Here is a 27,781-nt window from a genome sequence, read left to right as displayed (position 1 = left end):
AGGACAGTGTTGAGGAGCTCTGGGCCTGGAGGACAGTGTTGAGGAGCTCTGGGCCTGGAGGATGGTATTGAGAAGCTCTGGGCTTGGAGGACAGTCTTGAGGATCTCTGGGATCGGAGGATGGTGTTGAACAGCTCTGGGCTTGGAGGACGGTGTTGAGGAGCTCTGGGCCTGGAGGACGGTGTTGAGGAGCTCTGGGCCTGGAGGACGGTGTTGAGGATCTCTGGGCCTGGAGGACAGTGTTGAGAAGCTTTGGGTCACGGAATACGGTGTAGAGGAGCTCTGGGCCTGGAGGACAGTGTTGAGGAGCTCTGGGCCTGGAGGACAGTGTTGAGGAGCTCTGGGCCTGGAGGACAGTGTTGAGGAGCTCTGGGCCTGGAGGACGGTGCTGAGGAGCTCTGGGCCTGGAGGACAGTGTTGAGGAGCTCTGGGCCTGGAGGACAGTGTTGAGGAGCTGTGGGCCTGGAGGACAGTGTAGAGGAGCTCTGGGCCTGGAGGACAGTGTTGAGGAGCTCTGGGCCTGGAGGACAGTGTTGAGGAGCTCTGGGCCTGGAGGACGGTGTTGAGGAGCTCTGGGCCTGGAGGACGGTGCTGAGGAGCTCTGGGCTTGGAGGACGGTGTTGAGGAGCTCTGGGCCTGGAGGACAGTGTTGAGGAGCTCTGGGCCTGGAGGACGGTGTGGAGGAGCTCCGGGCGTGGAGGACAGTGTTGAGGAGCTCTGGAGGACAGTGTTGAGGAGCTCTGGGCCTGGAGGATGGTGTTGAGGAGCTCTGGGCCTGGAGGACAGTGTTGAGGAGCTCTGGGCCTGGAGGACAGTGTTGAGGAGCTCTGGGCCTGGAGGACAGTGTTGAGGAGCTCTGGGCTTGGAGGACGGTGTTGAGGAGCTCTGGGCGTGGAGGACAGTGTAGAGGAGTTCTGGGCCTGGAGGGCAGTGTAGAGGAGCTCTGGGTCTGGAGGACGGTGTTGAGGAGCTCTGGGCCTGGAGGACGGTGTTGAGGAGCTCTGGGCCTGGAGGACGGTGTTGAGGAGCTCTGGGCCTAGAGGACGGTGTTGAGGAGCTCTGGGCTTGGAGTACGGTGTGGATGAGCTCTGAGCCTGGAGGACAGTGTAGAGGAGCTCTGGGCTTGGAGGACGGTGTTGAGGATCTCTGGGCCTGGAGGACAGTGTTGAGGATCTCTGGGCTTGGAGGACGGTGTTGAGGATCTCTGGGCTTGGAGGATGGTGTTGAGGAGCTCTGGGCCTGGAGGACGGTGTAGAGGAGCTCTGGGCCTGGAGGACAGTGTTGAGGATCTCTGGGCCTGGAGGACAGTGTTGAGAAGCTCTGGGCCCGGAGGACAGTCTTGAGGATCTCTGGGATCGGAGGATGGTGTTGAGCAGCTCTGGGATTGGAGGATGGTGTTGAGGAGCTGTGGGCCTGGAGGACAGTGTAGAGGAGCTCTGGGCTTGGAGGACAGTGTAGAGGAGGTATGGGCCTGGAGGACAGTGTTGAGGAGCTTTGGGTCACGGACTACGGTGTAGAGGAGCGCTGGGCCTGGAGGACAGTGTTGAGGAGCTCTGGGCCTGGAGGACGGAGTTGAGGAGCTCTGGGCCTGGAGGACGGTGTTGAGGAGCTCTGGACCTGTATGACAGTGTTGAGGAGCTCTGGGCTTGGAGGACGGTGTTGAGGAGCTCTGGGCCTGGAGGACAGTGTTGAGGATCTCTGGGCCTGGAGGATGGTGTTGAGAAGCTCTGGGCTTGGAGGACAGTCTTGAGGATCTCTGGGATCGGAGGATGTTGAGCAGCTCTGGGCTTGGAGGACGGTGTTGAGGAGCTCTGGGCCTGGAGGACGGTGTTGAGGAGCTCTGGGCGTGGAGGACAGTGTTGAGGAGCTCTGGGCCTGGAGGACGGTGTTGAGGAACTCTGGGCGTGGAGGACTGTGTTGAGGAGCTCTGGGCCTGGAGGACAGTGTTGAGGAGCTCTGGGCTTGGAGGACGGTGTTGAGGATCTCTGGGCCTGGAGGACAGTGTTGAGGATCTCTGGGCTTGGAGGACGGTGTTGAGGATCTCTGGGCTTGGAGGATGGTGTTGAGGAGCTCTGGGCCTGGAGGACGGTGTAGAGGAGCTCTGGGCCTGGAGGACAGTGTTGAGGATCTCTGGGCCTGGAGGACAGTGTTGAGAAGCTCTGGGCCCAGAGGACAGTCTTGAGGATCTCTGGGATCGGAGGATGGTGTTGAGCAGCTCTGGGATTGGAGGATGGTGTTGAGGAGCTGTGGGCCTGGAGGACAGTGTAGAGGAGCTCTGGGCTTGGAGGACAGTGTAGAGGAGGTATGGGCTTGGAGGACAGTGTTGAGGAGCTTTGGGTCACGGAATACGGTGTAGAGGAGCGCTGGGCCTGGAGGACAGTGTTGAGGAGCTCTGGGCCTGGAGGACGGTGTTGAGGAGCTCTGGGCCTGTATGACAGTGTTGAGGAGCTCTGGGCTTGGAGGACGGTGTTGAGGAGCTCTGGGCCTGGAGGACAGTGTTGAGGATCTCTGGGCCTGGAGGATGGTGTTGAGAAGCTCTGGGCTTGGAGGGCAGTCTTGAGGATCTCTGGGATCGGAGGATGTTGAGCAGCTCTGGCCTTGGAGGACGGTGTTGAGGAGCTCTGGGCCTGGAGGACGGTGTTGAGGAGCTCTGGGCCTGGAGGACGGTGTAGAGGAGGTATGGGCTTGGAGGACAGTGTTGAGGAGCTTTGGGTCACGGAATACGGTGTTGAGGAGCTCTGGGCCTGGAGGACAGTGTTGAGGATCTCTGGGCCTGGAGGACAGTGTTGAGAAGCTCTGGGCCCGGAGGACAGTCTTGAGGATCTCTGGGATCGGAGGATGGTGTTGAGCAGCTCTGGGATTGGAGGATGGTGTTGAGGAGCTGTGGGCCTGGAGGACAGTGTAGAGGAGCTCTGGGCTTGGAGGACAGTGTAGAGGAGGTATGGGCCTGGAGGACAGTGTTGAGGAGCTTTGGGTCACGGACTACGGTGTAGAGGAGCGCTGGGCCTGGAGGACAGTGTTGAGGAGCTCTGGGCCTGGAGGACGGAGTTGAGGAGCTCTGGGCCTGGAGGACGGTGTTGAGGAGCTCTGGACCTGTATGACAGTGTTGAGGAGCTCTGGGCTTGGAGGACGGTGTTGAGGAGCTCTGGGCCTGGAGGACAGTGTTGAGGATCTCTGGGCCTGGAGGATGGTGTTGAGAAGCTCTGGGCTTGGAGGACAGTCTTGAGGATCTCTGGGATCGGAGGATGTTGAGCAGCTCTGGGCTTGGAGGACGGTGTTGAGGAGCTCTGGGCCTGGAGGACGGTGTTGAGGAGCTCTGGGCGTGGAGGACAGTGTTGAGGAGCTCTGGGCCTGGAGGACGGTGTTGAGGAACTCTGGGCGTGGAGGACTGTGTTGAGGAGCTCTGGGCCTGGAGGACAGTGTTGAGGAGCTCTGGGCTTGGAGGACGGTGTTGAGGATCTCTGGGCCTGGAGGACAGTGTTGAGGATCTCTGGGCTTGGAGGACGGTGTTGAGGATCTCTGGGCTTGGAGGATGGTGTTGAGGAGCTCTGGGCCTGGAGGACGGTGTAGAGGAGCTCTGGGCCTGGAGGACAGTGTTGAGGATCTCTGGGCCTGGAGGACAGTGTTGAGAAGCTCTGGGCCCAGAGGACAGTCTTGAGGATCTCTGGGATCGGAGGATGGTGTTGAGCAGCTCTGGGATTGGAGGATGGTGTTGAGGAGCTGTGGGCCTGGAGGACAGTGTAGAGGAGCTCTGGGCTTGGAGGACAGTGTAGAGGAGGTATGGGCTTGGAGGACAGTGTTGAGGAGCTTTGGGTCACGGAATACGGTGTAGAGGAGCGCTGGGCCTGGAGGACAGTGTTGAGGAGCTCTGGGCCTGGAGGACGGTGTTGAGGAGCTCTGGGCCTGTATGACAGTGTTGAGGAGCTCTGGGCTTGGAGGACGGTGTTGAGGAGCTCTGGGCCTGGAGGACAGTGTTGAGGATCTCTGGGCCTGGAGGATGGTGTTGAGAAGCTCTGGGCTTGGAGGGCAGTCTTGAGGATCTCTGGGATCGGAGGATGTTGAGCAGCTCTGGCCTTGGAGGACGGTGTTGAGGAGCTCTGGGCCTGGAGGACGGTGTTGAGGAGCTCTGGGCCTGTAGGACGGTGTAGAGGAGGTATGGGCTTGGAGGACAGTGTTGAGGAGCTTTGGGTCACGGAATACGGTGTTGAGGAGCTCTGGGCCTGGAGGACAGTGTTGAGGAGCTCTGGGCGTGGAGGACTGTGTTGAGGAGCTCTGGGCCTGGAGGACAGTGTTGAGGAGCTCTGGGCTTGGAGGACGGTTTTGAGGAGCTCTGGGCCTGGAGGACGGTGTTGAGGAGCTCTGGGCCCGGAGCACGGTGTAGAGGAGCTCTGGGCCTGGAGGACAGTGTTGAGGAGCTCTGGGCCTGGAGGGCAGCACGGTAGCATTGTGGATAGCACAATTGCTTCACAGCTCCACGGTCCCAGGTTCGATTCTGGCTTGGGTCACTGTCTGTGCGGAGTCTGCAAATCCTCACCGTGTGTGCGTGGGTTTCCTCCGGGTGCTCCGGTTTCCTCCCACATCCAAAGATGTGCGGGTTAGGTGGATTGGCCATGATAAATTGCCCTTAGTGTCCAAAATTGCCCTTAGTGTTGGGTGGGGTTACTGGGTTATGGGGATAGGTTGGCGGTGTTGACCTTGGGTAGGGTGCTCTTTCCAAGAGCCGGTACAGACTCGATGGGCCGAATGGCCTCCTTCTGCACTGTAAGTTCTATGATAATCTATGAGAGTGTTGAGGAGCTCTGGGCCTGGAGGACGGTTTTGAGGAACTCTGGGCCTGGAGGACAGTGTTGAGGAGCTCTGGGCCTGGAGGACAGTGTTGAGGAGCTCTGGGCTTGGAGGATGGTGTTGAGGAGCTCTGGGCTTGGAGGACAGTGTTGAGGAGCTCTGGGCCTGGAGGACGGTGTTGAGGAGCTCTGGGCCTGGTGGACAGTGTTGAGGAGCTCTGGGCCTGGTGGACGGTGTTGAGGATCTCTGGGCCTGGAGGACGGTGTTGAGGAGCTCTGGGCCTGGGGGACAGTGTTGAGGAGCTCTGGGCCTGGAAGACGGTGTTGAGGAGCTCTGGGCCAGGAGGACGGTTTTGAGGAGCTCTGGGCCTGGAGGACGTTGTTGAGGAGCTCTGGGCCTGGAGGACGGTGTAGAGGAGCTCTGGGCCTGGAGGACAGTGTTGAGCAGCTCTGGGCCAGGAGGACGGTGTTGAGGAGCTCTGGGCCTGAAAGACGGTGTTGAGGAGCTCTGGGCCTGGAGGACAGTGTTGAGGAGCTCTGGGCCCGGAGGACGGTGTTGAGGAGCTCTGGGCCTGGAGGACGGTGTTGAAGAGCTCTGGGCCTGGAGGACAGTGTTGAGGAGCTCTGGGCATGGAGGACGGTGTTGAGGAGCTCTGGGCCTGGAGGACGGTGTTGAGGATCTCTGGGCCTGGAGGATGGTGTTGAGGATCTCTGGGCCTGGAGGATGGTGTTGAGGAGCTCTGGGACTGGAGGACAGTGTTGAGGAGCTTTGGGCCTGGAGGACGGTGTTGAGGAGCTCTGGGCCTGGAGGACGGTGTTGAGGAGCTCTAGGCCTGGAGGACGGTGTTGAGGAGCTCTGGGCCTGGAAGATGGTGTTGAGGATCTCTGGGCCTGGAGGACAGTGTTGAGGAGCTCTGGGCCTGGAGGACGGTGTTGAGGAGCTCTGGGCCTGGAGGACGGTGTTGAGGAGCTCTGGGCCTGGAGGACAGTGTTGAGGAGCTCTGGGCCTGGAAGACGGTGTTGATGAGCTCTGGGCCTGGAAGGGTTGGGAGGATGTCATCCTGAGTGAAAGCAGCATGTTTCTGCTCCATGGGAGTATAATCATACTCGAGCAATCCTACCGGAGCACAGATTACTGGAATGTTGTGAGACCTGGCAATCTCCTTTGAACATTGAAACCTGCAGCATGGTGGTAACAGTTTGAGCTTCCATGGCAACAATCTGAGTTTGAATGAAAACAGGCTGAGCACACTTTGCATCGTTATGGCAACCACACACTGCATCATGGTATTTCTGTAAGTATGTGATCAGGTGAGCTACAGAACTAAGTTCTCCGACCTTGTTACGCGGAACAACAAGATCCGCGCCAGGCGGCAAACAGTTTACGAAGCACCCAGCCCACTCCTGTAGGCAAAATCGGGATCTCGCCGGTGTGGTGAGAAACCAATTATCACCCCTTAAGCCCTATTTCCTTACAATTAACGGGAGACACCCCATATCCAACGGCCTCCTGTCATTCAGCAGCCTCCTCAATGCTGTGGGTGGGTGGGTGCGGTGAAGGGAGGGTTGGGGTAAAGGGAGGGGGGTGTGATGTGTGGGTTGGGAATGGTGTCAGCTCACTCATGCTGCCTGGTGTAGGTTGTTGACCTTATTGTGGCACTGGACGCCAGTCCAGGTCACGCTGCCCCGGGTTATGGCGCTGCCACTTCGTCCCAGGCGGCACTGGCTGCCCTGTGGCTCACCCTCCCGGACCCTCGGGGGATAAGGACATCTCTCGTGGCCTCCACTGCATCGAGGAGCCTCACCAGATCTGCAACCCCGAATCATGAGGCCGGTCGGCTCCGTGCCATGGCTGTGAGCTGAGTGTGATTGGCTGTGCAAGTGCTGTTTAAGTGCTGCTCGACATTGTTAGCGGGGGAGGGGATGGCTGGCGAGTGTGGTCCCAGCGAATCAGCCTCTCCTTGTTACTGTGGTGATATGCCTGTGAATAATATTGTGTACACGTAGCAATGCGGCCTCCAACCAGCAGGAGGCATCAGACATCAGTCATGTGACATCTCGCTCTCGCCAGCAGGTTGTGAGGCGTACACCAGGACAGGCGCACATAGTGATAGTTCCAGAAGAGTCTATGAAACTTAAATAGTAACTTAGCCTGTACAGCATTCTGATTGTTACCTTACCACATGAATCAATAAATCATCATTTTAGTTAAGTCACCAGCAGTTCGGTATGAATCATTGCAAAGACAAGGTCACAGCATACAACATGGTACCTGGGGTTTGAAGATGTGAAGGTAACAGCAGAAAAGACGAAGCGAAACCGGCCGAAGAACGAAAAAGAGATTTCTTCCCCCAACCTGGTGAACTACGGCCATTGGCGACTCAACACAACAAACGATGTTGAAGTTCGAGATAGAAGGTTTAAAGGCACCCCACCAGCTTCAAGTCTCGGGTAACGTAGACAAAAAGGGGTGTGTTTTCAAACAGCAGTCTCAGCTCTATGTCTCAGCCCTTGGCCTGCAGGCACAGCCTGACGAGAGGAGCATTGCGTTTGCTGCTCACATTGGAAGGTCCACAAGGAATTGAAATCTACAATATCGGGCTGCATCACAGCCTGGTGTGGCAACTGCTCGGCCCAGGACCGCAAGAAACTTCAGAGAGTCGTGAACACCGCCCAGTCCATCACACGAACCTGCCTCCCAGCCACTGACTCTGTCTACATCTCCCGCTGCCTGGGGAAAGCGGGCAGCATAATCAAAGATCCCTCCCACCCGGCTTACTCACTCTTCCAACTTCTTCCATCGGGCAGGAGATACAGAAGTCTGAGAACACGCACGAACAGACTCAAAAACAGCTTCTTCCCCACTGTTACCAGACTCCTAAACGATCTCCCCACAGATTATCATAGAATTTACAGTGCAGAAGGAGGCCATTCAGCCCATCGAGTCTGCTCTTGGAAAGAGCACCCTACCCAAGGTCAACACCTCCACCCTATCCCCATAACCCAGTAACCCCACCCAACACTAAGGGCAATTTTGGACACTAAGGGCAATTTATCATGGCCAATCCACCTAACCTGCACATCTTTGGACTGTGGGAGGAAACCGGAGCACCCGGAGGAAACCCACGCAGACACGGGGAGAACGTGCAGACTCCGCACAGACAGTGACCCAAGCCGGAATCGAACCCGGGACCCTGGAGCTGTGAAGCAATTGTGCTAACCACAATGCTACCGTGCTGCCCCTTTCTCTACTGAGCAGTACTTCACTCCGTATGCTTCACCCGCTGCCTGTGTCTGTGGATTTGCATTGTGTATTTCATGTTTGCCCTGTTACGGATTCCTTTTCATGTCTGGAATGATGTGTCTGAGCTGACGCAGAACAATGCTTTTCCCTGTACCTCGCTACACGTGACAATAAAACAAATCCAAATCCATCCAAATGGATCCAGCACTTCCACTGCTGATGGTCTCAGTAATAGCCATTCCGATACTGATGAGCACTGTCTCCTCCAAGGGGGTTCGGGCATGCAGGCACACCTGTCACCCCAAAATTAGCCTCTGCTGCGTCTGGTAGTGCACCAATTTATACTGCAAGAGAAAGTGAAGTGTGCCAGTGAGTGTTCGGCAATCTGTGGAATAATGTGGCTGCCATGACTGAATAGCTAGTGGTGTATGTGAGGGATGAATGGTGGTGGTGAGACTCACTAAGTGTGTGAAGGCGTGTTAGTGTCAGGTATAAGTTCTTATTGATAGATAGGTTTCTGTGAGTGAAGGGATGGGGAAATTGTGCAATGGTTGAGGTTAGTAAAGCATTTGAAGATGTCATTCACTGACCTTAACCATTCATGGGAGTCATTGAACAGCTTGTGTGTCCTGGTCCTCAGGGTATGTTTCCTGACTTTAATATCCTTAGCTATCTGCTCTCACTGTCTTTAGGCTGTACATGGAGGGACTGCTGCTGACCACTGGATAGAGAGATCTCCCTCTCTCCAAAAAGGGCTTTGGTGAATTGTCTCAGAACATTGAGGCCTGCTCCCTTCCAATGCAGTGCTATTAATTCCAATTTCCCAGGTCCGACTGACTTGCTGCATGCAGACCAACACTTACTTTAGCGTTAAACAGCACAGATTAACTTTAAACAGCACAGGTTAATGTCATAATATACATCTATGTGTATAATGGAGTGCAGACAGGCAGTGACTGACACACAGGATGACCAGTAAGCACACAGAACAGAGCAGCCAATCATCAGACAGGACACGACCACTATAAAGCCAGAGGGCACCAGCTTTCCCGCTCTCTCGGGACCCAGCCTCTGAGACAGTCAGAGTTAGTGAGCTGGCCAGTGCAAACACCATATGGTAGCTGGTAAGTCTGGTTAGGCTAGTATCAGGTCTCCAGTCAAGTCAGCATAGTGTCAACCCACAGTTGAACATGTATAATAGTTTAGATGTTAAATAAAATCGTGTTGCATCCTATCAAGTGTTGGAGGTCTGACTCTCGCTACACTGCATCAAGTGCAGTCCACATCGACCCAGCCTACCCAACACATCAGTTTACTATAAACAGCACAGGTTAACTTTAAACAGCACAAATTAACGTTAATAGGACCAGGAATACTAAAAGGAATAAAACGGGAAGTAAAAACATTAATGGTAAGCGACGCGGCAGGTTGTTACAGGAAGATATGGGTTCAACGACAAGGAAAATTAGGAGAAAAGTTAAGAGGAAATATAACTTTGGAGAGGTCACTGATCGAGGTGTTAAGATTCAGAACAGAGGTAAAAACAAACAACATAAGTGTACTTTACCTGAATGCTCGTAGTATTCGGAATAAGGTAAATGAGTTGATGGCGCAAATCATCGTGAATGACTATGATTTAGTGGCCATTACTGAAACATGGTTAAAGGATGGTCACGACTGGGAGTTAAATATCCGAGGGTATCAAACTATTCGGAAGGACAGAGTGGATGGTAAGGGAGGTGGTGTAGCTCTGTTAAATAAGGATGACATCCGGGCAATAGTAAGGGGTGACATCGGTGCTATGGAGGATAAGGTTGAATCCATTTGGGTCGAAATCAGGAATAGTAAGGTGAAAAAGGTCACTGATAGGAGTAGTCTATAGGCCACCAAATAGTAACATTATGGTGGGGCAGGCAATAAACAAAGAAATAACTGATGCATGTAGAAATGGGACAGCAGTTATCATGGGGGATTTTAATCTACATGTTGATTGGTTTAACCAGGTCGGTCAAGGCAGCCTTGAGGAGGCGTTTATAGAATGTATCCGCGATAGTTTCCTAGAACAGTATGTAATGGAACCTACGAGGGAACAAGCGGTCCTAGATCTGGTCCTGCGTAATGAGACAGGATTGATTCAGAATCTCATAGCTAGGGATCCTCTCGGAAGGAGCGATCACAATATGGTGGAATTTAAAATACAGATGGAGGGTGAGAAGGTAAAATCAAACACTAGTGTTTTGTGCTTAAACAAAGGAGATTACAATGGGATGAAAGAAGAACTAGCTAAGGTAGACTGGGAGCAAAGACTTTATGGTGAAGCAGTTGAGGAACAGTGGAGAACCTTCCAAGTGATTTTTCACAGTGCTCAGCAAAGGTTTATACCAACAAAAAGGAAGGACGGTAGGAGGGAAATCGACCGTGGATAGCTCAGGAAATAAGGGAGAGTACCAAATTGAAGGAAAAAGCATACACAGTAGCAAAGATTAGTGGGGGACTAGAGGACTGGGAAATCTTTAGGGGGCAACAGAAAGCTACTAAAAATGCTATAAAGAAGAGTAAGATAGATTATGAGAGTAAACTTGCTCAGAATATAAAAACAGATAGTAAAAGTTTCTACAAATATATAAAACAAAAAAGAGTGGCTCAGGTAAATATTGGTCCTTTAAAGGATGAGAAGGGAGATTTAATAATGTTAGATGAGGAAATGGCTGAGGAACTGAACAGGTTTTTTGGGTCGGACTTCACAGTGGAAGACACAAATAACATGCCAGTGACTGATGGAAATGAGGCTATGACAGGTGAGGACCTTGAGAGGATTGTTATCACTAAGGAGGTAGTGATGGGCAAGCTAATGGGGCTAAAGGTAGACAAGTCTCCTGGCCCTACTGGAATGCATCCCAGAGTGCGAAAAGAGATGGCTAGGGAAATTGCAAATGCACTAGTGATAATTTACCAAAATTCACACGACGGGGTGGTCCCGGTGGATTGGAAATTAGCAAACGTGACACCACTGTTTAAAAAAGGAGGTAGGCAGAAAGCGGGTAATTATAGGTCAGTGAGCTTAACTTAGGTAGTATGGAAGATGCTGGAATCTATCATCAAGGAAGAAATAGCGAGGCATCTGGATTGAAATTGTCCCATTGGGCAGGGGCAGCACGGTAGCATTGTGGATAGCACAATTGCTTCACAGCTCCAGGGTCCCAGGTTCGATTCCGGCTTGGGTCACTGTCTGTGCGGAGTCTGCACATCCTCCCCGTGTGTGCGTGGGTTTCCTCCGGGTGATCCGGTTTCCTCCCGCAGTCCAAAGATGTGCAGGTTAGGTGGATTGGCCATGATAAATTGCCCTTAGTGTCCAAAATTGCCCTTCGTGTTGGGTGGGGTTACTGGGTTATGGGGATGGGGTGGAGGTGTTGACCTTGGGTCGGGTGCTCTTTCCAAGAGCCGGTGCAGACTCGATGGGCCGAATGGCCTCCTTCTGCACTGTAAATTCTATGATATGCCTAACTAATTTAGTGGATTTTGTTGAGGACATTACCAGTGCGGTAGATAACGGGGAGCCAATGGATGTGGTTTATCTGGATTTCCAGAAAGCCTTTGACAAGGTGCCACACAAAAGGTTGCATCATAAGATAAAGATGCATGGCATTAAGGGGAAAGTAGTAGCATGGATAGAGGATTGGTTAATTAATAGAAAGCAAGGAGTGGGGATTAATGGGTGTTTCTCTGGTTGGCAATCAGTAGCTAGTGGTGTCCCTCAGGCATCAGTGTTGGGCCCACAATTGTTCACAATTTACATAGATGATTTGGAGTTGGGGACCAAGGGCAATGTGTCCAAGTTTGCAGACAACACTCAGATGAGTGGTAAAGCAAAAAGTGCAGAGGATACTGGAAGTCTGCAGAGGGATTTGGATAGTTTGAGTGAATGGGCTAGGGTCTGGCAGATGAAATACAATGTTGGCAGATGTGAGGTTATCCATTTTGGTAGGAATAACAGCAAAAGGGATTATTATTTAAATGATCAAATATTAAAACATGCTGCTGTGCAGAGAGACCTGGGTGTGCTAGTACATGAGTCGCAAAAAGTTGGTTTACAGGTGCAACAGGTCATTAAGAAGGCAAATGGAATTTTGTCCTTCATTTCTAGAGGGATGGAGTTTAAGACTAGGGAGGTTATGCTGCAATTGTATAAGGTGTTAGTGAGGCCACACCTGGAGTATTGTGTTCAGTTTTGGTCTCCTTACTTGAGAAAGGACGTACTGGCACTGGAGGGTGTGCAGAGGAGATTCACTAGGTTAATCCCAGAGCTGAAGGGGTTGGATTACGAGGAGAGGTTGAGTAGACTGGGACTGTACTCGTTGGAATTTAGAAGGATGAGGGGGGATCTGATAGAAACATATAAAATTATGAAGGGAATAGATAGGATAGATGCGGGCAGGTTGTTTCCACTGGCGGGTGAAAGCAGAACTAGGGGGCATAGCCTCAAAATAAGGGGAAGTAGATTTAGGACTGAGTTTAGGAGGAACTTCTTCACCCAAAGGGTTGTGAATCTATGGAATTCCTTGTCCAGTGAAGCAGTAGAGGCTCCTTCATTAAATGTTTTTAAGATAAAGATAGATAGTTTTTGAAGAATAAAGGGATTAAGGGTTTATGGTGTTCGGGCCGGAAAGTGGAGCTGAGTCCACAAAAGATCAGCCATGATCTCATTGAATGGCGGAGCAGGCTCGAGGGGCCAGATGGCCGACTCCTGCTCCTAGTTCTTATGTTCTTAAGTAGAACCAGTAAACTTCAAACAGCACAGGTTAGCGTTAAACAGTACAGGTTAACTCCAAACAGCACAGGTTACCGTTAAACAGCACAGGTTAACTTTAAACAGCACAGGTTAGCGTTAAACAGCGCAGGTTAGCGTTAAACAGCACAGGTTAATTTTAAGCAGCACGGGTTAGTGCACAGGTTCACTTTAAACAGCACAGGTTAGAGTTAAACAGCACGGGTTAACTTTAAATATCACAGGTTACCGTTAAACAGCACAGGTTAACTTTAAACAGCACAGGTTAGCGTTAAACAGCACAGGTTAGCGTTAAACGGCACAGGTTAACTTTAAACTGCACAGGTTCACTTTAAACAGCACAGGTTAGCGTTAAACGGCACAGGTTAACTTTAAACTGCACAGGTTAACTTTAAACAGCACAGGTTAGCGTTAAACAGCACAGGTTAACTTTAAACACAGGTTAGCGTTAAACAGCACAGGTTAACTTTAAACAGCACAGGTTAGTGCACAGGCTCACTTTAAACAGCACAGGTTAGAGTTAAATAGCATGGGTTAACTTTAAACAGCACAGGTTAACTTTAAACACAGGTTAGCGTTAAACAGCACAGGTTAACCTTAAACAGCACAGGTTAACTTTAAGCAGCACGGGTTAGTGCACAGGTTCACTTTAAACAGCACAGGTTAGAGTTAAACAGCACGGGTTAACTTTAAACAGCACAGGTTACCATTAAACAGCAAGGGTTAGTGTTAAGCAGCAAAGGTTAACTTTTGTTATGGGCCAGGGTTAGAGAATAACAAAGTGTATCATGGAGTTCACCTGACCCACAACTTTTAATAGATTGTGGTATGGGGAGCACACAGCCCAGTCTACAGATGTGGTACAGCAGAAAATGGACCAGTGTTTTTTTAAAACAAAACAATGTTTATCCTATGAACTCAAGTTAACCTGTTTAAAACAAATAGTGAACATCTTAGCAACCAGTAAATCAAATCCACCCCCCAAAGAATACAACACTAAGTAACCTGTATGCTGTCCTTTTACACCCAAAAGACTTTACAAACCTTCAAACAGGAGCACATTAGTATTTACATTCAATACTGAGACCGTTTATAATTCTGAATTCACCAAATGATCCATAGATAGTCTTTGGATGGCAGAGTTCAACAGTAGTGCAGCTTTTTTTTAACTTCAGATTCATCTCACTGAAAAAAACAGACACACCCAAGCTCTTTCTCAAACTGAAACTAAAAAGCAGAAGTAGAGTTCAGCTCCACCCACACTCTGACACCACTCCAGTAACATGAGCACCTCCATTTCTTAAAGGTACATTTCTTAAACACCCATTTCTTAAAGGGTACTCTCACATGATACCGCCCCCAAGAAAAAAAAAAACCCATCAACCTCAAGATGGTTTCATTTTCACCTTTTCACCATCCTTTCAGAAATGCACACAGTAAATATACTTTTCGTTTCAAAAAACAGCACACTCAAACAGGTATAATAATATCGTCCATTTTTTTTTGTTCTTCTTCCTCCAACTGAAATTGCTTCTGTTTATCACATTCGTGACAAAGCATCAGCTGTCACGTTTTGTTGTCCTGCCACATGTACTATTTTTAAATGAAATGGCTGTAACAGTCAACTCCAGCGAAACAGCCTTGCATTGTTATTCCGGAATCGCTCCAAAAGTGTCAACGGATTATGATCAGTATATATAACGGTGTCAGACGGATTGCTGGTCACATAAATATGAAAATGTTGCAAAGCCAGCACCAAACTCAAAGTCTCCTTCTCAATCGTCGAATACTTTTTCTGGTGAAAATTCAATTTCTTTGATAAATAACCAATAGGCCGCTCTAGCCCTTAATCGTCGTCTTGTAGAAGCACCGCACCTACGCCCACATCACTCGCATCAACAGCCACTTTGAATGGTTGGGTATAATTTGGGATGACTAACACAGGAGCAGTGGTTAACACAGCCTTCAGGCCGTCAAATGCCTGTTGACACTCGGCTGTCCACTGGAATTTGTTACGCTTCTTGAGCAAGTCCGCCAGTGGAACGACCAGACTGCTAAAATTTGGTACAAATTTCCGATAAAATCCACTCATACCAAGAAATCGCATTATTTCCCGTTGCGTCGAGTGTATCGGAAATTCCCCAATAACTTTTGTTTCCACATCCCGTGGGACCAGTCGACCCTGTCCGATTGTATAGCCAAGGAAAGTGACTTGGGCCTTTCCAAATTCACTTTTGGCTAGGTTTATCACCAAACCCGCCTCCTGAAGTCGATCGAATAACTCCATCAGATGTTTCAAATGTTCTGTCCATGTCTGGCTGAAGATTACCAGATCGTCGATGTATACTGCACAATTGGGTAATCCTGAAACAACTTTGTTAGTTAACCGTTGAAATGTGGTTGGTGCGTTTTTCATGACAAATGGCATAACTTTGAATTGGTATATACCATCTGGAGTCACAAAAGCTGAAATCTCCTTTGCCCTTTCGCATAAAGGTACCTGCCAGTAACCTTTAAGTAAATCCAGTTTAGAAATAAAACCTGATTGTCCCACTTTCTCAATGCAATCCTCCAAACGTGGGATAGGATAAGGGTTAAGTCTGTATGGATGTTGTTTGATTGGAACAGCATTTCCCACATCTACATCATGTATAGCCATTTTAGTACTTCCCAATTTATCTCTACAAACTTGCCCCTGTGATATCAATAACTCTTTCAGGTCAGTTTGTTTTTCCTCTGGAACGTAATTTATCCCAATTTTTCAGAACATCCTCATTTTCCAATTTAATTTGAGGGATGTCAAATTCACAGTCATCTGGATTTGGTTCGTCACTTTGAGTTGGAATGATTAAAACCTCCTCCTTTTTCTCCCCTTCCCTTTCAAAGTGCCTTTTAAGCATATTCACATGACACACTCGGTGATTCTTCCTTCTGTCTGGTGTTTTTACCACATAATTCACCTCACTTAATTTCCTTTCAATCTGATAAGGTCCACATAACCTAGCTTTTAAAGGCTCACCTACCACTGGTAACAACACTAAAACTTTATCTCCACTGGCAAAACTACAAACTTTGGATTGGACTACAAACCGGAGAGGCATAAATATCCTGGCCGCGAGATTTGCTAGTGTCACACGGGAGGGTTTAAACTAGTATGGCAGGGGGGTGGGCACGGGAGCAATAGGTCAGAAGGTGAGAGCGTTGAGGGAGAACTAGGGAATAGGGACAGTGTGGCTCTGAGGCAGAGCAGACGGGGAGAAGTTGCTGAACACAGCGGGTCTGGTGGCCTGAAGTGCATATGTTTTAATGCAAGGAGCATTACGGGTAAGGCAGATGAACTTAGAGCTTGGATTAGTACTTGGAACTATGATGTTGTTGCCATTACAGAGACCTGGTTGAGGGAAGGGCAGGATTGGCAGCTAAACGTTCCAGGATTTAGATGTTTCAGGCGGGATAGAGGGGGATGTAAAAGGGGAGGCGGAGTTGCGCTACTTGTTCAGGAGAGTATCACAGCTATACAGCGAGAGGACACCTCAGAGGGCAGTGAGGCTATATGGGTAGAGATCAGGAATAAGAAGGGTGCAGTCACAATGTTGGGGGTATACTACAGGCCTCCCAACAGCCAGCGGGAGATAGAGGAGCAGATAGGTAGACAGATTTTGGAAAAGAGTAAAAACAACAGGGTTGTGGTGATGGGAGACTTCAACTTCCCCAATATTGACTGGGACTCACTTAGTGCCAGGGGCTTAGACGGGGCAGAGTTTGTAAGGAGCATCCAGGAGGGCTTCTTAAAACAATATGTAAACAGTCCAACTAGGGAAGAGGCGGTACTGGACCTGGTATTGGGGAATGAGCCCGGCCAGGTGGTAGATGTTTCAGTAGGGGAGCATTTCGGTAACAGTGACCACAATTCAGTAAGTTTTAAAGTACTGGTGGACAAGGATAAGAGTGGTCCGAGGATGAATGTGCTAAATTGGGGGAAGGCTAATTATAACAATATTAGGCGGGAACTGAAGAGCATAGATTGGGGGCGGATGTTTGAGGGCAAATCAACATCTGACATGTGGGAGGCTTTCAAGTGTCAGTTGATAGGAATACAGGACAGGCATGTTCCTGTGAGGAAGAAAGACAAATACGGCAATTTTCGGGAACCTTGGATGACGAATGATATTGTAGGCCTCGTCAAAAAGAAAAAGGAGGCATTTGTCAGGGCTAAAAGGCTGGGAACAGACGAAGCCTGTGTGGCATATAAGGAAAGTAGGAAGGAACTTAAGCAGGGAGTCAGGAGGGCTAGAAGGGGTCATGAAAAGTCATTGGCAAATAGGGTTAAGGAAAATCCCAAGGCTTTTTACACTTACATAAAAAGCAAGAGGGTAGCCAGGGAAAGGGTTGGCCCACTGAAGGATAGGCAAGGGAATCTATGTGTGGAGCCAGAGGAAATGGGCGAGGTACTAAATGAATACTTTGCATCAGTATTCACCAAAGAGAAGGAATTGGTAGATGTTGAGTCTGGAGAAGGGGGTGTAGATAGCCTGGGTCACATTGTGATCCAAAAAGACGAGGTGTTGGGTGTCTTAAAAAATATTAAGGTAGATAAGTCCCCAGGGCCGGATGGGATCTACCCCAGAATACTGAAGGAGGCTGGAGAGGAAATTGCTGAGGCCTTGACAGAAATCTTTGGATCCTCGCTGTCTTCAGGGGATGTCCCGGAGGACTGGAGAATAGCCAATGTTGTTCCTCTGTTTAAGAAGGGTGGCAGGGATAATCCCGGGAACTACAGGCCGGTGAGCCTTACTTCAGTGGTAGGGAAATTACTGGAGAGAATTCTTCGAGACAGGATCTACTCCCATTTGGAAGCAAATGGACGTATTAGTGAGAGGCAGCACGGTTTTGTGAAGGGGAGGTCGTGTCTCACTAACTTGATAGAGTTTTTCGAGGAGGTCACTAAGATGATTGATGCAGGTAGGGCAGTAGATGTTGTCTATATGGACTTCAGTAAGGCCTTTGACAAGGTCCCTCATGGTAGACTAGTACAAAAGGTGAAGTCACACGGGATCAGGGGTGAACTGGCAAAGTGGATACAGAACTGGCTAGGCCATAGAAGGCAGAGGGTAGCAATGGAGGGATGCTTTTCTAATTGGAGGGCTGTGACCAGTGGTGTTCCACAGGGATCAGTGCTGGGACCTTTGCTCTTTGTAGTATATATAAATGATTTGGAGGAAAATGTAACTGGTCTGATTAGTAAGTTTGCAGACGACACAAAGGTTGGTGGAATTGCGGATAGCGATGAGGACTGTCTGAGGATACAGCAGGATTTAGATTGTCTGGAGACTTGGGCGGAGAGATGGCAGATGGAGTTTAACCTGGACAAATGTGAGGTAATGCATTTTGGAAGGGCTAATGCAGGTAGGGAATATACAGTGAATGGTAGAACCCTCAAGAGTATTGAAAGTCAAAGAGATCTAGGAGTACAGGTCCACAGATCACTGAAAGGGGCTACACAGGTGGAGAAGGTAGTCAAGAAGGCATACGGCATGCTTGCCTTCATTGGCCGGGGCATTGAGTATAAGAATTGGCAAGTCATGTTGCAGCTGTATAGAACCTTAGTTAGGCCACACTTGGAGTATAGTGTTCAATTCTGGTCGCCACACTACCAGAAGGATGTGGAGGCTTTAGAGAGGGTGCAGAAGAGATTTACCAGAATGTTGCCTGGTATGGAGGGCATAAGCTATGAGGAGCGATTGAATAAACTCGGTTTGTTCTCACTGGAACGAAGGAGGTTGAGGGGCGACCTGATAGAGGTATACAAAATTATGAGGGGCATAGACAGAGTGGATAGTCAGAGGCTTTTCCCCAGGGTAGAGGGGTCAATTACTAGGGGGCATAGGTTTAAGGTGAGAGGGGCAAAGTTTAGAGTAGATGTACGAGGCAAGTTTTTTACGCAGAGGGTAGTGGGTGCCTGGAACTCACTACCGGAGGAGGTAGTGGAGGCAGGGACGATAGGGACATTTAAGGGGCATCTTGACAAATATATGAATAGGATGGGAATAGAAGGATACGGACCCAGGAAGTGTAGAAGATTGTAGTTTAGTCGGGCAGTATGGTCGGCACGGGCTTGGAGGGCCGAAGGGCCTGTTCCTGTGCTGTACATTTCTTTGTTCTTTGTTCTTTGTTCTTGTCCGCTGTCATCACATTTTGTGCAACCTTTAAATGTTGTCTAGCCAATTCACCTGCTCTATTTAATTGTTCCCTAAAATTTGACACGTAATCCAATAATGTAATTTCCGATTTCTCACCCACCAATTTTTCCTTAACCAATTTAAGTGGTCCTCTTACCTCATGACCAAAAATTAGTTCAAAAGGACTAAATTTGGTTGACTCATTAGGAGCATCCCTAATTGCAAACAGTACGAATGGAATTCCTTTATCCCAATCCTCTGGATAATCGTGACAATAAGCCCTCAACATTGTCTTTAATGTCTGATGCCACTTTTCTAAAGCTCCCTGTGAGTCTGGATGGTACGCAGTTGATTTAAATTGTTTTATTCCTAAACTATCCATAACTTCTTTGAATAACCTTGAGGTAAAATTTGATCCTTGATCCAATTGTATTTCTGTGGGTAGTCCATATCTAGTAAAGAATTTCAGTAACTCCTCCATAATCGTTTTAGCTGCAATATTTTGTACTGGAATGGCCTCTGGTAATCTAGTAGACATATCCATTATAGTAAAAAGATATTGATTCCCACTTTTTGTTTTGGGAAGCGGTCCTATGCAATCGATTAGGACCCTCGTAAAAGGTTCCTCAAATGCTGGAATGGGTATTGAGGGCGTTGGTTTTATCACTGCTTGAGGTTTCCCTATCACTTGACATGTGTGACATGATTGACATAATTTAACTACATCTTTATGTAGTCCAGGCCAATAAAAATGTTTTTGGATTTTAGCTTGAGTTTTCCTTCCTCCCAAATGACCTCCCACTGGTACCTCATGTGCAACTCGCAACACCTCCTTTCTATACCCTACCAGCAATACTACTTGATGAACTTCTGCCCACTTTTCATCCGCCTGCATATGTAAAGGTCTCCATTTTCTCATCATGACATTACTTTTACGGTAATAACACTCTGGTATACTCTCAGATTCCTCTTCCGTATATGCTTTCTGATTCATCCGTTTTATTTCTATATCTTTTTGTTGTAACTCCGCCAATTTTCCTGAACTGAAAATATCCGCCTCATCCTCTACCCGTTCTTGTTCTTTTTCAACCACCTGATCAAAAATCGTTTCTGACAATTGCATTTCAACTTCATCTTTATTGGATAAACATATGGATGATAATGGTATAGTGTAGGTTAGATGGCTTTTGTTTCGGTGCAACATCGTGGGCCGAAGGGCCTGTACTGCGCTGTATTGTTCTATGTTCTATCTTAACTCTTTGATTTCTCCTCTTGTCTTAACCTCTGACTTTGCGACCTTGTTACTACACAATCCAGAAAAATCCCAGGATATTCGTCCTTCAACATTTCAGTTGTCTGATTTTCCACTGGCTTATCAACCACAGTAGGCATCACTCCCACCTGCGATCCAGCTATATCATTACCCAAGATAAACTGTATTCCTGGACAAGATAGTTTCTCTATTACTCCTACTACCACTTCACACTCTTCACTGGACTTTCCAACCTCACCTTATACAATGGAACACTACTCCTCTCACCCTGAATTACACATATCACCACCTTTTCTGGCAACATTCTTCCCAAATTACATAACTCCTCATCTCTTACCATTAAAGATTGATTAGCTCCCGTATCTCTTAAAATTGTGACTTCTTTACCTCCTCCTCCTGATACACATGAGTAAACTTTACCCGCACAAGTATATTCTTTAAAGAGATCTGGCACCTTCTTATGAATCACCGCTTGAACAGTCTGTACAATCTTTTGCACCTCCTTCGCTTCACTCTAACAAACTGTCTTATCCTGTTTTACTACATCAGCCTTCCCAGTGCTTTTCTTCAACCACCAACACTGTGACTTTACATGGCCTAGTTTATTACAGTGAAAACATTGTAAACTTTTCATTTCTTTTCCACCCTCCTGGATCTCTTTTTTAATCCGAGGTACACTCTCTTTATTATCTCCCATCACATCACCTTTACTTTTACCACTTGGGTATTTCTCATGTCCCCAGTTCCTATCCCTCGCCGGCTGAAACTGATGTCGGAAACCAAGCTTTGATTTATGAACTAATTCATAATCATCTTCCATTTCTGTTGCTAACCTCGCAGTTTTAACCCTCTGCTCTTCCATGAGTTCTCACTACATCGGGAATTGAATTTTTAAACCCCTCCAAAAGTATAATCTCTCTGAGAGCTTCATACGTTTGGTTTATTTTCAAAGCCCTTATCCACCTATCAAAATTACTCTGAGCCTTTCAAACTCCATGTATGTTTGACCAAATTCTTTCCTTAAATTTCTAAACCTTTGTCTGTAAGCTTCAGGCACCAGTTCATATGCACTTAAGATGGATTTCTTCACCTCCTCATACATTCCAGATACCTCCTCCGGTAGTGATGCAAATATTTCACTAGCTCTACCTACCAGCTTTGTTTGAATCAGTAATACCCACATTTCTTAGAGTCATAGAATTTACAGTGCAGAAGGAGGCCATTCGGCCCATCGAGTCTGCACCGGCTGTTGGAAAAAGCACCCTACCCTAGGTCAACACCTCCACCCTATCCCCATAACCCAGTAACCCCACCCAACACTAAGGGCAATGTTGGACACTAAGGGCAATTTATCATGGCCAATCCACCTAACCTGCACATCTTTGGACTGTGGGAGGAAACCGGAGCACCCGGAGGAAACCCATGCACACACGGGGAGGATGTGCAGACTCCGCACAGACAGTGACCCAAGCCGGAATCGAACCTGGGACCCTGGAGCTGTGAAGCAATTGTGCTATCCACAATGCTACCGTGCTGCCCGGTGGCCATTTCATTTGTTTAGCTACCTTCTCAAATGAACTGAAAAAGGCTTCCACTTCCTTCTCGTCACACCTTGGCAATATTTAAATAGATTCCCACCAAGCCTTTGACTATGACACTCTTTCTCACTATCCTCATCACTATCATCCAACTGTACGTTCCCTTTATGTCTGCCAATTTTAACTGACTGTTATGTTTCATTGCCATTTTCTGAAGTTCAAACTCTCTCTCTTTTTCTTTTTCTCTCATTGCATATTCAAGCTACTTTAATTCTTTTTCATGTTCAAGTTGCTTAATCTGCAACTGGAACTTTGCCAGTTCCAATGAGTCAAACTCTATCTCAGGCAAATTTAAATGCTTAGCCACCGCCATAATTACCTCATCTTTTCGCATTCTGTCAGGTATTGTTAACTGCAATGTTTTTGCCAAATCTAACAGTCTGCTTTTAGTCTCTGTCCATAAGGTACCGCGGTGACTGTCTTCACCCCCAAAAACGTCAGAGCCTCTGAAAGAGCCATTGTCCACAACACACTCCCCACTTAAACTAGAATACCACACCGGAAAAGCAACCACAATATGCTCACTCCTCACTGTCTTTAAGTTCACTAAGTCAATCCAATAGGTAGACTTTTATCCCCCTCGAGCCCCCAGTTTGTTATGGGTCAGGGTTTAGAGAACCCCAAAGTGTATCATGGAGTTCACCTGACCCACAACTTTTAATAGATTGTGGTATGGGGAGCACACGGCTCACTCTACAGGTATGGTACAGCAGAAAATGGACCAGTGTTTTTTTTAAAACAAAACAATGTTTATTCTATGAACTCAAGTTAACCTTTTTAAAACAAATAGTGAATATCTTAGCAACCAGTAAATCAAATCCACCCCCCAAAGAATACAACACTAAGTAACCTGTATGCTGTCCTTTTACACCCAAAAGACTTAACAAACCTTTAAACAGGAGCACATTAGGTTTACATTCAATACTGAGACCTTTTATAATTCTGAATTCACCAAATGATCCATAGATAGTCTTTGGATGGCAGAGATCAACAGTAGTGCAGTTTTTTTTTAAACTTCAGATTCAGCTCACTGAAACACCCTAGCTCTTTCTCAAACTGAAACTAAAAAACAGAAGTAGAGCTCAGCTCCACCCACACTCTGACATCACTCCAGTAACATGAACAGCTCCATTTCTTAGAGGTACATTTCTTAAACACCCATTTCTTAAAGGGTACTCTCACATGACACTTTCAACAGCATAGATTACCTTTAACCAGCACAGTTTAGCGTTAAACAGCACAGGTTAGCATTAAACAGCACAGGTGAGCGTTAAACAGCACTGTTTAACTTTAAACAGCACAGGTTAATTTTAAACAGCACAGTTTAACTTTAAACAGCATGGGTTAACTTTAAACAGCACTGTTTAACTTTAAACAGCTCAGGTTAGCATTAAACAGCACAGGTTAACTTTAAACAACACAGGTTCGCGTTAAACAGCACAGGTTAACTTTAAGCAGCACAGGTGAGCGTTAAACAGCACTGGATAGCTTTAAACAGCACAGTTTAACTTTAAGCAGCATAGGTGAGCGTTAAACAGCACTGGATAACTTTAAACAGCACAGATGAGCGTTAAACAGCACAGTTTAACTTTAAACAGCACAGTTTAACTTTAAACAGCTCAGGTTAGCATTAAACAGCACAGGTTAACTTTAAACAGCACAGTTTAACTTTAAACAGCACAGATTAACTTTAAACAGCACGGGTTAGCTTTTAACAACACAGGTTAACTTTAAACAGCACAGTTTAACTTTAAACAGCACTGTTTAACTTTAAACAGCTCAGGTTAGCATTAAACAGCACGGGTTAACTTTAAACAGCACGGGTTAGCTTTTAACAGCGCAGGTTAACTTTAAACAGCACTGTTTAACTTTAAACAGCTCAGGTTAGCATTAAACAGCACAGGTTAACTTTAAACAGCTCAGGTTAGCATTAAACAGCACAGGTTAACTTTAAACAGCACGGGTTAGCTTTTAACAGCACAGGTTAACTTTAAACAGCACAGGTTAACTTTAAACAGCACGGGTTAGCTTTTAACAGCACAGGTTAACTTAAGAGTGCCAGGAAGTTCCAATTTTGGGTCTCCTGCTGATGCAGACAGCCAATCAGCATAGCAGGAAGCACAAATGATTGTGTTGAGCAGGCAGTATGACGTTATTGTGCTGATGGCGTTGCTGTGCAAGTTACTAATGCTTTGTGATTTGCATAGATATTTCCAGGGGCTATCTAATTTAGACTCTATTCTCTACACATACCCTGTCAAACCTCTTCCTAATTTTAGTGACCTCTAACAACCATCTCTTCTCGAGAGGAAATATCCTCAGCCTTTCAGTATTTCCTGACAGTTATAATTCTCAGTTCTTCTATAATATTTACAATTTATTTTCCCACCTCTCCAGTGTTTCCTTATCCTTTGGGTATTGTGGATTCGCGAGCTGTTCACTGTATAATACTCTAAATGTGATCGAAACCAGGCTCCATGCAAATTTAATAAATCATTTCTGCTTTTGAATCCTGTGGCCCAATAATAATAATAATCTTTATTGTCACAAGTAGGCTTACATTAACACTGCAATGAAGTTACTGTGAAAAGCCCCTAGTCGCCACATTCCGGCGCCTGTTCGGGTACACAGAGGGAGAATTCAGAATGTCCAAATTACCTAACAGCAAGTCTTCCGGGACTTGTGGGAGGAAACCGGAGCACCCGGAGGAAACCCACGCAGACACGGGGAGAACGTGCAGACTCCGCACAGACAGTGACCCAGCGGGGAATCGAACCTGGGACCCTGGAGCTGTGAGACCCAAGCCGGGAATTGAACCCGGGCCCCTGCCGCTGTGAAGCTACAGTGCTAACCACTGTGCCACCGAGCCGTCCTCCCCAGTGTTTAATTTTCATCTTTTATGCCGCTGGAATCTCCGGTGTTTCCCGGCCGCTCACTGGCCGTTGGATCTATCTTCCTGCCGCTTGCCAATGAGATTTTCCACTGTAACCACCCCACTCCGCTCGGAAAGCCCTGGGCGGGGGGTGCACTGCCGGCGGGAAAGTGATGGCAACAGCGGAGAATTCCGGTTTTCCTAACCTGCTTTGCCACTATTCAGGATTTGTGAACTTCTCGCCGACATCGCTTTGCTCCTCATTCACTTTTCCAAGGAGTAGGAGCCCCTCCCACCATCCCCACCACCAAAATACATTGCCTCACACTCCAGCCGTGCTCCTTATCCGTGCTGCCTGTCTCCTGGGAGTATATGACTGGGCAGTACAGGGAGCAAGGTTAAGTATTAAAAAGATGCATAATTCTACAGTGCACTCAAGCCCCTCAGGATATTTCGAAGCACTTTCCAACCCACAAAATACTTTGGAAATGTCTTCACTGATTGAATTTATCAATACAATGTAGAGGAGCTTTACTCTCTATCTAATCCTTGCTGGAGCTGGCTGGGACTGTGCAGAGAGAGCATTTCTCTGTACATAGCCAGCACTATATCACCTAAAGGTCTTCTTGCCAACAAGGAATTAGGAATGTCGACAGTTTTCCGGTTACGGTAAGTTGCTGCCATGAATCCCATTTTCGTCCTTTGCTTCTCTCGCCGGGAGCCCACACCAGATGCGGGTGAAAGCTGGGCGGCCAGTTCTCCAGCTTCCATCAACGCCAACAACCAGTCATTTCAGAGATGCAGGCAGGAATGATGCTCACACACGACAACTTATATATTTAGAAAACCCAGATTGCCTCCTCCCTGCCCAGAGAAACTCCTGAGAAATCAGCAGCTAATTGCACTGTTAAAGAATCATAGAATTTATAGTGCAGAAGGAGGCCATTCGGTTCATCGAGTCTGCATCAGCCCCTGCAAAGGGCACCCTACCTAAGCCCACACCTCCACCCTATCCCCGGAACCCCACCTAACCTCTTTTGAACACTAAGGGCGATTTAGCATGGACAATCCACCTAACCTGCACATCTTTGGACTGTGGGAGGAAACCGGAGCACCCGGAGGAAACCCATGCACACACGGGGAGAACGTGCAGACTCCGCACAGACAGTGACCCAAGCCGGGAATCGAACCTGGGACCCTGCAGCTGTGAAGCAACTGTGCTACCCACTGTGCTACCGTGCTGCCCACTGTCTGTGGACCCATGCCAGAGATTGCTGCGGTTGAAGAAGGTGAATCACCAGCACCTTCTCAAGAGTATTTAGTGATGGGGAATAAATGCTGGTCTTGCCGGTGTCACATTTATGAAAGAACAATAACACAGCCACATGCTGTACCATCCTTTGGATCATTTTGGCCTATTTGAAAATGCTGATGCAGGGTGGCAGAGGCCGGCCAATCAAAATCCAGTACCTCACTTGAGAGAACATCCTTCAAATGTGAGCCTCGGAAGGCAGGGAGCTGCTCGAGTGTGTCTGCTTCATACTGCCCTCTCCCAATATTTAGACACATGCACTTTTTTGGAAGTGCTGGATAGTGGTCAGGACCAGGACCCCTATCCTGGGGCACCTGCGATAGCCCCAATGCCCACCTTGGCTTGGCATGGCCCACCTCCACGCTGGGTTTAAGGGAATCTGCATTACTGCAGCTTGAAGTTATGATGTAACTCCCCAGATGTGAGCCACTGCAGGTACCTGGCAAACACACTCTAAAAACACTGCAGTGTAAAAGTTAATGGATAGGAGCTCTTCAAAATGAGTATATTATTTCATTCACAAACTAGCAACAAACAGTATTTAATGTATTATCCAAGTGGTTTTAAATTTATCATTTTTATTTTATTAATATCTGGTCTGGACTCTCATAAGATCATCAGTTTAAGTCTTACCGTACATCTTAAAGCAGACTATTCCATCTCTCCTCAATCCTAGGTATCTGAAAGAATTGAATCTCTCCAAGGAATGATAGAGACAGATGACCTTAGCTCCTGTGTGACGCTAGCAGTGGTCCCGATCAATGACAGACACACACAGACCTTTCATTCACCACAGCCATCATGGGATGAATGAAGGAGAATTCATTGATCCAGTGGTTTTCCTTTCTTCCTCTCTGGGGACGAGTGTATTAAGTCCTTCAGTCCTTGATATAATGCTTCTACACTGCATGCATTACATCAGCAACCTCTTCCTGGCAGAGACACAGCTTATTCTGAGGAGGGGGCGGGGGTGTAGGGAGCTGGATTCTCAATGCAGTTAAAAAGCACTTGATGGAGGAAAAAACATAGAGAACTCATTAATCAAACCCTAAGCAGTGATATTGCAGCTCTTTTATCCCCCAAATATTATCCACCATTTATTCAAAATGTCCTTTGAATGCCCTGCATTGTGTATGATAGAGGCTGTCTCCGGCTGCAATTTATAGTAAATGACAGTCTCCTCCACCACTGCAATCTTACTGTCGAATGTGGAGACAGGCACAGAATGGGGAAGTTAGAAGGTGACCGTTAGCAGGACAGAGACTACAATATACTTGTCATTTTTAAATACTTACCATTTCCAACATGGTGATCAGCAATTCCACAGCAGTCCATGAGGAATGCTGCTATGTGTGCTTGCTGGCATTCCAATAAAGCTGGCTGCTGGCTTTCACTTGGTAAAGAAGAAAGCACTTTGAAGAGGGATCAAACGCAAGGAAGCAGCTCTGATCTCTCCCGGAGTCTGCAAGGCTGCTATTGTACTGTCAGTTGGAAGGAGATTCGACAGAGCAGGGAGCACAGCTTTATATCGGCAGCCTTCTCCCTCCGCCTTCCTCTTTCTCCCTTCAAGGGCGTTGTGATACCAATGACACACTTAGACCAATTTCCAATCCTTTCACACACACACATACACAAATAATAGGTCTCAGTGTACAACTTGGAATGTGAAATGGATTACAATCTCGCACCGACAGTAACTCCTGTCTGGAAACGCACCATTCACTTTTTAAATCT

At 47.8% G+C, this 27,781-nt stretch overlaps 1 protein-coding gene across 1 annotated transcript in view; it reads right to left on the bottom strand.

Moving 5' to 3' along the window:
- Positions 1-27,575, bottom strand: part of LOC140425006 (protein EFR3 homolog B-like) — a 252,529-nt gene extending 224,954 nt beyond the window's left edge. Inside the window, exon 1 of the mRNA XM_072508816.1 lies at positions 27,343-27,575. Within this exon, the coding sequence (XP_072364917.1) occupies positions 27,343-27,382 (40 nt within the window). The 5' untranslated portion in view covers positions 27,383-27,575. The remainder of the gene's footprint in view (positions 1-27,342) is intronic.
- Between the last annotated feature and the right edge of the window lie 206 nt (positions 27,576-27,781).

The sequence above is a fragment of the Scyliorhinus torazame genome, chromosome 1, assembly GCF_047496885.1.
Source record: "Scyliorhinus torazame isolate Kashiwa2021f chromosome 1, sScyTor2.1, whole genome shotgun sequence".
In the NCBI taxonomy this organism is placed as follows: Eukaryota; Metazoa; Chordata; class Chondrichthyes; order Carcharhiniformes; family Scyliorhinidae; genus Scyliorhinus; species Scyliorhinus torazame.
Note: the sequence above shows the minus strand (reverse complement) of the source record. Positions and strands in the feature narration are given on the sequence as shown.